The following is a 12500-nucleotide window of genomic DNA, read 5'->3' on the forward strand; positions in this document are numbered from 1 at the left end:
AACAGAGTAGATGTGGAATGTGCTAAGGTTGGCCTCAGACTGAACATAAAGAAGACTAAGGTAATCACCTATAACATCTGCACAGACCATCTGCCGATTACAACATCAGAAGGCAGCTCTTTGCAAGAGGTCAATGACTTCAAGTACCTGGGTTCCTGGGTAAACTCCACAGAACAAGACCTTAAGATCAGGAAGGCAATGGCGTGGAGGGCCCTGAATGTTATGTCAAGCGTGTGGCGCTCAAATCTCCCCCGTCGCATAAAGCTGAGCCTATTTCATGCCACTGTGGAGTCCGTCCTCCTGTATGGCTGCGAAAGCTGGACCCTGACGCCCACCCTGCAGAAGTCCTTGGATGGGTGCTACAACAAGGATCTGTACGGGCGGCTGCCGAGGCTCAACCAGAAGGATGATGCTGGCCGGCCACTACCACAGACATCGGGAGCTCCCGGCCAGCAGGCTGGTCCTGTGGGAACCAACGCGCGGGCATCGATCGCGAGGACGTTCCGCGCTAACGTACGTGGACGTGCTTAAGAAAGATGCGGGAGCTGAAAGTTCTTGGGAGCTGGCCGGGTGTATGGAGAACCGAGAGGATTGGAGACTCCGATGGAAGCTTGTCTGAGGACGACCGAGAGGGAGACAGGCCTACCTTGGCCACGGAGTATAAATGAAATGTAGCCATGCAGCGCTACAGTGAAATTAATCAAATGGCATTGGTGACACAGCCTTTACCCTGGGCTATGATAAGGATTCAAACGTGAGGGAGGGAGGGAGGGAGGGAGGGAGGGAGGGAGTGTGGACCTGTGACCAAATATGGACTGGCATATTTATCCTGAAAGGGAATCCTGTGTGGAAGCTGAACACTATTTTTCCTTTAGCTGCCTTCCCGTAAAACATAATCATAAATGCCTGGATGTTAAAATGAGCAGCGTGTCATGTCTGGTCGCATGTCTTCCTTACGCCAGCTTCATCTTTCACATCTGTACCTCCTCACCACAAACATATTATTTGTCAGTTGAAGAGGATTATCATTTAAATAACAGCCATTAAGATTGGGATAGGGATGATAGAGTGTTAGGAAAAAGCATCGCAACATTCCTGGCCTTCCCTCCACAGGGAGGAGCGTCAGCACTCGGACGGTGAACGCTCAGGATTTATGGTTTGTTTATCCACAGTGCAGTGAGACCTTCTGCACTGCACCTGGCCAGACACTGACACCAAACACACACACACACACGCACTCATACCCAAAACACAAACACACACACACCCACGTATGTACCAGTATACACATACTAGTATATACATCCAGACACGTGACTTTCCCTATTTAAGCTCTGTGATCTACCAAAGAGGAATGCAGTGACCAAATAAAAAGAGATACCGGAATCAGAGTAGAGCAGGGCTGCCTCAGCGCTGCAGGACAGACCATAATTATATCCGCTGCCCCAGATTTCAACATTTTCCCTCCACACATCGACATTTCCAGAGCTTATGTGAAACTTACCAGGGGCCTTGAATTCTCTGAAGTTGATGTTGACCAGGACGAAGTGGAGGATCGTGGGGCAGTTCCTCTCACCCTTCCCGGGCTTGAACACGTAGCATTCCTTCAGACCCTCCCGGTCAAACACCTTGGAGTCGATCTTGGGGAAAGGCAGCTTGTTCATCCGAGCCCACTTCTCTGCCAATAGGAGCTCCTGAGACATTACGGAAAAGACACCACTGTTGATTTATAGAACGACCACCATGGTCTCCCCTCAAGCCCAAAGCCCACAGCATGAATTGCAGTTCACATTTGTAGCACAACCGAAAGAGAGACAGGCTGATATTACTGTTGACAGAGCAGAGCTCATGGCTGGATGGAGCCAGGGGTTTTCTTTGGCCTGCTTTGTATGGGACTCAAACATTATTTTGCGTCTTTCCCGAAACATCTGTGTGCTTTGGGCCGGACAACGAAAAGAAAGATAATGCCAACCCATACAACACTACCCAGCGGCCTGAGTCAGAGGAACATCCACTCAGTAGGAAGCACCTTGAAGGGCGGGCTGGAGTCGCTGGGCCGGGCGGAGAAGTCGAAGGAGATGATGAGGTCGACGCCGCGCTGCGGCCGCAGGATGAGGGGGAAGGGGAGGTTGTAGGTCAGGCCGCTGTCCACCACGTGGATCTTTTTGCTCTTCACATCCAGAGGCTCGTAGATGCGCACAAACTCATCAGGGTCTGGGAGAACATGTCAGGTTAATCATCTGTAACACTTAGTCCTGTAAAACCCCCCAAAGTGTCCCATGTGTCAGTCTGTCCCAGATGGCCTCAACACGGGGCCCTGATGAAGAGGACCTCGCTGGCTCCTGGACCGGGGCTCACCGGTGACGGCGTCCACCTCGTCCTCTGGCGCCGTGCCGTTGCAGAAGAACTCGTTGAAGGGAGTGTAGGGGATGCTGGTGTTCAGGGCCAGGCCCAGCATGAAGTTATGGACCTGAGGGGGGCGGGAACACAGACAGGAAGGACGCTGATTGGTCACCTTTAAGATGGTTGATGGGTCACGTGGGTCTATCACATGATACGCTAAACAGCCCTACTACTTCAGTGTTGTACTTAGATAACATGTTAGACTAGACTAGATCAGGTTACCGTATTTTCCGGACTATAAGTCGCGGTTTTTTTGTAGTTTGGCTTGCCCTGCGACTTATATTTCGAAGCGACTTATATGCAAAAATTGTGCGTACATAATCTTCGGCCGCAAGATGGCACCGTCATTCATTAGGCCTACAACTGAACGCTGCAAGCCTACTGCACCACCGAATAAATTATATTCTCGTCGTCATCGTCCTCAATGTCCTCCGGTTCAACCAAAGCTACCCCAGCCTTAGCTGCAATGTTGTGCAACATAGCTGTCACACATATCACAGCGCATGACTTGGCCGGCGAAAACTGGAGCCCTCCGCTGGACTTGTGAAGGCAACTTCCACCTCCCGATCGTGCGCTCAGGTTTAGGACCGCGGCGCATACCCGTCCGGTGGAATCCCGGTGTCACTGAATTCGGTATACTCTCAGAACTACGAGTGGGACCGACACACCTATATTGCTATTGCAATTGTATTCAGTCTCTCCAGACTAAACGTTCTTGTTTAAATGTTTAAAAATAAATGCGACTTATACACCGATGCGACGTATATATGTTTTTTTCCTCGTCATGGAGCATTTTTTGACTGATGCGACTAATACTCGGGAGCGACGTATAGTCCGGAAAATACGGTATGTATTACATTGGATCGACAGGGGTTATAATGGGGATGTAATAGACTACGTTAAGTTTACTTAGTTTCAAGGTTTTCCAAAACATTCAACTTTCAATTATTACATTATTATTATATTATTTATTTTTATATACCACAGATTGAAAATCACTGGTTGAGAATTAATAGTAGACTATATTCGATAATTGTGGTTAGATTAGATGAGATCATTTTACTTTAGTTTAGTTTGGTCTAGTTTAGTTGAGTTTGGTTTAGACTAGATCAAATAAATTTTGTTTGGATTAAGAAAAGATGAAAATAGATATGTTGACAATCCAAATCAAACTACATGAGTGGGGTTTTCTTCTTATAAGCCGTAGCTAATGGGTTTATGAATGAACGTCCCTTCCTACTATTTGGATAGTCAGTGTCCTAGTGGGATTGGTGTATGGCAATTAATAAATGTCCAATAGTAGCTTTGCTCGAGTGCCATTCGCGTGTTGTTCCTCACGGTCTATAAACTCTCACCCCACCTCACCTGTTGGACCAGACTCAGCGGAGGCTCCTCCCCTTTAACACCTGAAGAGCCTTCAGGTGGGTGGAGCCGACTATTCACGGCCAATCAAAACGTTCATAAAATAAGAGATGAGATGGTGTGAGGTAAGAGGGAGCACCTTCCCAGCTCGCCCCTCTCGAGTGTTGAATATGGCCGACTCGCTGAACAGGGAGGTGACCATCCGCTTGCCCCAGCTGTCCTGAGCGTTCCGGTGGAACTCCTCTTCAGCCTGCTGGTTCTCACTGCCCCCTGCACAGCAGATACACACAACTGGGAATAAATACTGGGAGACCTCGCTGGAGCACTACGTTCCCCCAGATCACTGGGGGCAGGTGGGGGTTTGTTCTGCAACACTCCCCGTCCCAAAAAAGGGACGCAAGCTCTGATAAGATGGTCCTGTATCATGTTGGGTACATTTCTCAGTTGCAAACAACCCCCCCTCCCTCATCACAGCGTTCAGCAGATCCCTCCCGCTCTACGGATCTACCGAGCAGTCAGACTGAAGGCTGGATCGGGAAGGTTGTGAAACCGTGATTGTAAGCCGTGTGCGCAGTAAGAAATATCAGCAAAGGAATCATTTCACTTGCTCCTGTAAACCTTAGACCTTTCATTTTTCACAATAAAGTATTCAAAGGAAATGCCCAAAGTGTTTATGGGAACAACCCTCTACAGCTTAACAACGTTTGGACAGGGATGTTAATGTCAACCAGTGAATCAACTATTCATAACACTGAATCAGTCCATTTGAAAGCATGTGTGGACTATGGAAGGAAGGATGAGCCACTGGATGTTAGTTTCACAACAAAAGGTCTGGCCGTCATCCCCTGTTTCTGCTCCTTACCTCTTCCCCTGCCTTTGTCCGTCTGTATTATTTCAATACATACCCTGTATGCTCTTAATAACCATTGACATCACACTGAAACTAAATTGATTTCGTTACTGATTGTTAGCACACAAAGAATGTTAACGTGGAAAGGAAATACAGGTAAAACAAGTCTTGATAATCTGCTTGTAACTTGCATCAACTGACTGAATAAACATTTATCGTTTTCCCTTTTCTATTGAACCAAATCTACACGTTAATGTAAAGGGACCCTTAACTCTACACTGAGGACACGTTAATGTAAGGGGACCCTTAACTCTACACTGAGGAAACTTAAAGTAAAGGGACCCTTAAGTCTACACTGAGGACACTTTAATGTAAAGGGACCCTTAACTCTACCCTGAGGACACTTAAAGTAAAGGGACCCTTAACTCTACACTGAGGACACTTTAATGTAAAGGGACCCTTAACTCTACACTGAGGACACTTTAATGTAAAGGGACCCTTAACTCTACACTGAGGACACTTAAAGTAAAGGGACCCTTTACTCTACACTGAGGACACTTAAAGTAAAGGGACCCTTAACTCTACAGGGTGTTTTGGGGGTGATATGTGCTGGGGTGTCCTCTGGGGGTCCTCTGGCTGGTCCTCTGGGGGTGTGCTCTGGGGGGTCCTCTGGGGGGTCTCTGGGGGGTCCTCTGGGGGGTCTCTGGGGGGTCTCTGGGGGGTCCTCTGGGGGGTCTCTGGGGGGTCCTCTGGGGGGTCTCTGGGGGGTCTCTGGGGGGTCTCTGGGGGGTGCTCTGGGGGTGTCCTCTGGGGGGTCCTCTGGGGGGTCTCTGGGGGGTCCTCTGGGGGGTCTCTGGGGGGTCTCTGGGGGGGTGCTCTGGGGGGTCTCTGGGGGGTCCTCTGGGTGTCCTCTGGGGGTCCTCTGGCTGGTCCTCTGGGGGTGTGCTCTGGGGGGTCCTCTGGGGGGGTGCTCTGGGGGTGTGCTCTGGGGGGTCCTCTGGGGGGTCTCTGGGGGGTCTCTGGGGGGTCCTCTGGGGTGTCCTCTGGGGGTGATGTGTGCTGCTTGCTCACCTTTATGCGTCTCCTCTTCGTTGTCCATGCTGTCCTCTCCCACGATGTGCCGTGGCCTTATCTGCTCTGTGAGAACAAGCGTTCAGTATTCACTCTTCAGGCGCTTTTACAACATCCGTTTCATCATGCATGACTACAAACACATTATTGGAGATTAAGGCTTTGCTTGTCCCTTATATTAAAATAACATCATTCTCTTAATGGAAGAGACTCACACACATGAGAACCAGACCCTCAAACCTATTAATGAATGTATTGCATTTAGTATTTTGTGACGTTGCATTGAAGCGCCGTGCAAGTGTGAATGTTTACATATCACAACAAAATGTCATCTTCTGACACCCAACACCTTACAAACGATCTCAGGTGAAAGGCTGATATCTGTCATCTACTCTCTGATTGGCTCATTTGTCACCGGACAACAAAGGCTTTGGTGTGAGGCGTTGCCACGAAAGGGGTCATGGAAAATGTAAACTGCGGTAAAAATGCGTCACGGCCAGAGTGTCGCAAACACAAATATCTCTTCCAAAGAATATCCATGCATGATTAAGGGGACTTTTCATCGCCATGCATGCAAAAGAAAAATGCAAAGTGAGTGCAGTTATCTACGAGGTCGACACCTTAGCGCCGGAACACAGAGTGAGGAATGAGGAACTGTACCGAGCTCCTCCTCCATGGTACTGCCGCCCGCCGTGTCCTTCACCCCCAGCACGCGGTTGAACAGGATGGAGAAGGCACTGCCCCACACACCTACACACCAGACATCCACCCAACACGTCATATTGGTGCATGTATCTGTGGAAGAGGCAAGCCGGGAAGGCCACAACCCCCATACTCCCTACGTGCTTGTGTGTGTGTGTGTGTGTGTGTGTGTGTGTGTGTGTGTGTGTGTGTGTGTGTGTGTGTGTGTGTGTGTGTGTGTGTGTGTGTGTGTGTGTGTGTGTGTGTGTGTGTGTGTGTGTGTGTGTGTGTGTGTGTGTGTGTGTTTCTTACCCATAAGGAAGTGCAGAGGGTTCTCGTTGTACTTCTTCACCACCGACCCCATGAAGAACTTGCTCCCGAACAGGTCAGGGGTCATGAAGGTCCCGTACTTCGCCATGCCGATTTCATAGGGGCTGAACTCCACCCAGTCTGTGGGCAACGCCTCAAGGTGAGTCAAAACACCACAAAACTCACATAATAATCATCTGCATTTATAATGTTGACATATAATGTGGTGATGACGACTTTTAAATAGCAGGCCGTTTTAAGGTCTCGCCAGCTCCTCCAGTTATTGTTTGTTTCCTTTCTTTCTGTTTCTCTTACTTTGTATTACTCATTTTCCTCTCCTCTGAGATTGTCTGAGGACACTTTTTTATATTTCAAATACATATCATTGAAATAATTATATTCTGTGTGCAAACACACATGATCGACACACACACACAGTGTGTGTCATGTTGAGCGGATCATTTTCAGCTCATCCCAAAGCGAGGTCCATTCTGAGAGTGGAGAGGGTGGAGGCAGGGGGGCCCGGTGGTGACCCCCCCTTGAGCCCCATTCATGGTTCAGGGCTCACAGGGAACCTTCCAGGATGTTTGTGGTATGTATAAACACGCCCGGTGTCATTCCACTGACATTTCTTTCTTGACCTTTCCAGAGAATATGCTCCATGTGAATGGAGATGGCCGTTGGTTTGGTGACAGCAGCTGGGCTGCACCGTTATAGATAAACTATATGGATGAACATTTTTTGATTTATTTATGTTTAATAAAAACTTTTTTTAACGATTAGAAAATTGCAAAGGCCAAAATCTAAATTTCGATTAATATTAAATTCATCGTGCAGTTCTTACTCCGGTGCACCAAATCATCACATTTGCAAAACAATAATATTATTAACGATCGACTCGCCTGCAAACATGAGCTCGGACACGTCGGGCTTCACGTGGAGGCAGGTGAACAGGGGCAGAGGGCACTGCGCCTCGCCCACCTTCTGCTGCATGTCTGTCAGAGTGGAGTCCATCCTCTGGAACACAGCACAGCGGTAGTATGGGTATGTGTGTGTGTGTGTGTGTGTGTGTGTGTGTGTGTGTGTGTGTGTGTGTGTGTGTGTGTGTGTGTGTGTGTGTGTGTGCGTGTGCGTGTGCATGTGTCAGTAGAGACAGAAGGAGGGAGAGAGGGAAAGAGAGATACATCTTTCAGAACTATCGTTATGCATATAATATACAATAGATGTTGATGCCCATGACAACATTCAGTCAACAACAAACTCTCTCTCCAAGGCAGTTTCCTGCTGAAGCATTTGTATATATTTATTATATCATATATACATGCATATAATATATAGTAATATGTAGTAATATAACGGTGAGGGAACAGAGAGAGAACAGAGAACAGTGAGAGAACAGTGAGAGAACAGTGAGGGAACAGTGAGGGAACAGTGAGAGAACAGAGAACAGTGAGAGAACAGAGAGAGAACAGAGAGAGAACAGAGAACAGAGAGGGAACAGAGAGGGAACAGAGAGAGAACAGAGAACAGTGAGGGAACAGAGAGAGAACAGAGAGAGAACAGAGAACAGTGAGAGAACAGAGAGAGAACAGAGAGAGAACAGAGAACAGAGAGAGAACAGTGAGAGAACAGAGAGAGAACAGTGAGAGAACAGAGAACAGAGAGAGAACAGTGAGAGAATAGAGAGAGAACAGAGAGAGAACAGAGAGAGAACAGAGAGAGAACAGAGAGGGAACAGAGAGAGAACAGAGAGAGAACAGAGAGAGATCAGAGAACAGTGAGAGAACAGAGAGAGAACAGAGAGAGAACAGAGAACAGAGAGAGAACAGTGAGAGAACAGAGAGAGAACAGTGAGAGAACAGAGAGAGAACAGAGAGAGAACAGAGAGAGAACAGATAGAGAACAGAGAGAGAACAGAGAGAGAACAGAGAGAGAACAGAGAGAGAACAGAGAGGGAACAGAGAGAGAACAGAGAGAGAACAGAGAGAGAACAGTGAGAGAACAGAGAGAGAACAGAGAGGGAACAGAGAGAGAACAGAGAGGGAACAGATAGAGAACAGAGAGAGAACAGAGAGAGAAGAGAGAGAACAGAGAGAGAACAGAGAGAGAACAGAGAGAGAACAGAGAACAGAGAACAGAGAGGGAACAGAGAGAGAACGAGGCAGAGAGCGAGGACAGCCACAGCAAGCACCAGAGGAAATGAAGACTTGTGCAGACGGACAGGAAACAGGAGATAACACCAGGATTTTAGAGGCCAGTCCGCAGGGAAGGGTTGCTCTAAAGCCAACGGCCGTCAGAAAGAGAGAACGGAGGAGAGACCAAGGCTCACCCCGCGGACCAGCGTCTCCCCGATGAGCATGCCGAAGATGTCGGTGAAGGTGACGGGCTGGCCGGCCGCCTTCTTGGTCCACAGCGCCTGGACGTAGCTGCTGAGGTGCTGGGGCAGCAGCAGCCGCAGCGGGTTGCTGCTCACGCTCTGCATCAGCTCCTGGTTGATGTCCGCCGGCCCCTTGGCCGGGAACTCTGGGTGGGAGTAGAGCATGGACATGTACCTGCAGGGGGGAGACGAAGGGGGAGGTCAGGGGGAGTAGAGCATGGACATGTACCTGCAGGGGGGAGACGAAGGGGGAGGTCAGGGGGAGTAGAGCATGGACATGTACCTGCAGGGGGGAGACGAAGGGGGAGGTCAGGGGGAGTAGAGCATGGGCATGTACCAGAAGGGCGGAGACAAAGTGCCTCCTACTGAACAGCGTCCGAATAGACACGATATAAGAGAACCTTATGCTAGCACCTTGGAGACCAATGGAGAACACAAACCCCGTACCAACGGTCGACATTCCCTGGTTATTCTCGTGGAATCTTTTGATGTTGCAGCAACACCTTGCATGAGCTTGTATTAAACCCTACTCTCTCTTTATCTTGGAAAACGGCTGAGCGTGACTTCCCCCTGTTAATATAATGAACTAAACATAAATAGGTTATTTTGGGGTAAACATTAGGAACCCACAATAAAAACGGTGGTTCAGAACAAGCCACAGTCTGATAACAGACAGGCCTTCAGGGAGCGTCCTTACAGAACTCTGGTGGCACAAACCACAGAGAAGATAGTAATCTGGCATCAAACGCTACGAAGGAGGTCTCAATCAGCCAACACATCATTGGAGATACTGTTGCCATGTGGCGTCAGGTATCAGATCTGAACAAGCAATGCTAGTGCGTCTACTGTGGAAAATAGTTCTATCCAAGAACAATAAATTAAGCATATGAAAATGAGATGAACAATAAGGGAAGCATGATAATTGACGGAGAGAATGCGAGAGAGCAAAGAAATGCCCTCTTTCTTACTCACTCAGTGGTTGAATTGATCTACCTGTAGCAACACATTCATTCAGAGCCAAGTGATTCTGTCACAGCATTTAAGTTAAGCAGTCATACATGGGCTGATGCATTCCTTGAATACAGGAAGGAGAGCGAGTGTGTGTGTGGGTAGAGAACGTGTGAATGGGTATTTGTGTGGATGTGAGAATGGGTATTTGTGCGTTAGTGTGAGTGTGAGTGTGAGTGTGTGTGTTGGTGTGTGTGTGTGTGTGTGTGTGTGTGTGTGTGTGTGTGTGTGTGTGTGTGTGTGTGTGTGTGTGTGTGTGTGTGTGTGTGTGTGTGTGTGTGTGTGTGTGTGTGTGTGTGTGTGTGTGTGTGTGTGTGTGTGTGTGTGTGCGTGCGTGCGTGCGTGCGTGCGTGCGTGCGTGCGTGCGTGCGTGCGTGCGTGCGTGCGTGCGTGCGTGCGTGCGTGCGTGCGTGCGTGCGTGTGTGTGTGTGCGTGTTACCATGTGGACCCAGAGAGCCCAGCTACGTAGGTGGCACAGTCCAGGACCCCCGACTCGTACAGCGCCTTCATCACGCCCGAGAAGCCCACCATGGCCCGAAAGCCCCCCCCAGAGCCCACGATGGCGATCACAGGCACCTGGCACGCACACACACACACACACACACACACACACACACACACACACACACACACACACACACACACACACACACACACACACACACACACACACACACACACACACACACACACACACACACACACACAGTTAGAACGACAGCAGTTGAGGGGAACAGTATTGCAATAGGGTAAACTATGTTGTAATACTGCTGTTCTATCCACTAGCATTCCCCCAGCCCGGACCACTTCCTCCTGAGAGAACAGAGGGCCGTCTTGCATCATATGCAGTAGCAGGTTCCCTTTGACTCGTGCATTCTAAGTTGTTTTTGAGCGCTCGCCATAGGACCGTTCAATGTTTATGTTCAGGACTGGAGCCAAAATACAGCCAACCTTCCCCGAGTCACGTTCTGAGTCATGTTCTGCTCTCTGCCTCTGGGAAGCTTTGGTTTAACTAAACCAAGAAAAGGGGCAATGAGTTAAAAATGCTGCACAACTGGCCAAAGTGGCTCCTGGTCATATATATACAGACATATATATATACATGTATTCATATGTATGTACACTTTCTAATCGTACTGTTCTAACTATAGGCCTTACGTAAACAGACCCTTTGCATTTCCCAGTATCGTTTTAGTATACAGGACAGCCCAGTGGTCGGAAATAGGTCATGGGCACATAGGAAATGAAGTGACAGTAAATCAGGAAGTGAGTATGTCCAATAGAAGATACCGCTGTTCTACGTTCAGATGAACTAATGCTCTACTTATGGCCTGATGTGGACAGTGTCTGCTTCTAAAAGATGGTGTTATCGATGAATTTGATGATGAAAGATCATTCAAGCTCAGCTTTGCTCCATTATTCAATTTCTTACTTGGGTTGCGCAACGAACTTTACACTAAATCTGCCTTTGCCCGCTTTAGGCTCAAGGGACAACAAACCTTTGTTTGACTCAGCCTTTGAGCAGAGTGCTAATCCTGCTTTGTTTAGGTTGGGTCTCCTGGATGCAACGAGGAGAAAACATGGCCGCCAGGCTGTCTGGTTCACCTCACCCTCCCAATTAAAGGAAGCCGGTAGTTATAGGCACTCCCTACTTCCAGTCCGCATTCAAGTCGGAATAAGGTTAAAATATAACCGGAAGCACCACAAGCAAGGGCCGCATAGCGAGAGGTTGTTAAAGTCAGTGTGAGTTCAAACATGTTCATCAGATTACTGCCTGCATGTCTGTGTGGGAGCCGTCCAAATCACAACAAACAGGACCGTTGGAGACGGGCCACAATGCCACCAAGACAACAAGGTGGGCACCCTTATTGAAATGGATTGATCTTTGGAATATAATACAATTTCCCTCTATGCTTGTTGGTAATATAGTAATGCAATTGAATGTGAATGTGTAGACGTTGTGTTGTGTTCTCTGGAGGCCCTGCTGGGCTCTGACCTCCTGAGGGGAGCTGGGGAGGAACCGGGGCTTCTCCATGTCCAGCAGCTTCTTGATGCCCAGCATCACCCGCTGGCGCCGGGCCTGCCGGTACAGCTTCTCCTGGTCACACAGCGCGAGGCTGAAGCGCAGGTCCATGTTGGTGCTGGGGGAGAGGGGGAGAGGGGGGAGGGGAGAGGAGGGGAGGGGAGAGGGGAGAGGGGGAGAGGGGAGAGAGGAGAGGGGAGAGGGGGGGAGGGAGAGGGGGAGGGGAGAGGGGAGAGGGGGAGAGGGGGAGAGAGGAGAGGGGAGAGTGGAGAGGGGGAGAGGAGAGAGGAGAGGGGGGAGTGGGGGAGAGGGGAGAGGGGGAGGAGGGGAGGGGAGAGGGGGGGAGGGAGAGGGAGGGGAGGGGGAGAGGGGAGAGGGGGAGAGGGGAGAGAGGAGAGGGGAGAGTGGAGAGGGGG

The 12500-nt window shown here is 49.3% G+C and overlaps 1 protein-coding gene across 1 annotated transcript in view; it reads right to left on the reverse strand.

Moving 5' to 3' along the window:
* Positions 1 to 12500, reverse strand: part of pla2g4ab (phospholipase A2, group IVAb (cytosolic, calcium-dependent)) — a 22320-nt gene that overhangs the window by 3735 nt on the left and 6085 nt on the right. Inside the window, exons 7-17 of the mRNA XM_056604143.1 lie at positions 12058 to 12202; positions 10501 to 10637; positions 9006 to 9228; positions 7579 to 7693; positions 6680 to 6817; positions 6347 to 6436; positions 5687 to 5752; positions 3905 to 4035; positions 2359 to 2470; positions 2030 to 2214; positions 1505 to 1694 (exon numbers count right to left, since the gene is read on the reverse strand). Coding sequence (XP_056460118.1) covers positions 1505 to 1694; positions 2030 to 2214; positions 2359 to 2470; positions 3905 to 4035; positions 5687 to 5752; positions 6347 to 6436; positions 6680 to 6817; positions 7579 to 7693; positions 9006 to 9228; positions 10501 to 10637; positions 12058 to 12202 — 1532 coding nt within the window. The remainder of the gene's footprint in view (positions 1 to 1504; positions 1695 to 2029; positions 2215 to 2358; positions 2471 to 3904; positions 4036 to 5686; positions 5753 to 6346; positions 6437 to 6679; positions 6818 to 7578; positions 7694 to 9005; positions 9229 to 10500; positions 10638 to 12057; positions 12203 to 12500) is intronic.

Source organism: Gadus chalcogrammus, chromosome 12 (genome assembly GCF_026213295.1).
Source record: "Gadus chalcogrammus isolate NIFS_2021 chromosome 12, NIFS_Gcha_1.0, whole genome shotgun sequence".
In the NCBI taxonomy this organism is placed as follows: Eukaryota; Metazoa; Chordata; class Actinopteri; order Gadiformes; family Gadidae; genus Gadus; species Gadus chalcogrammus.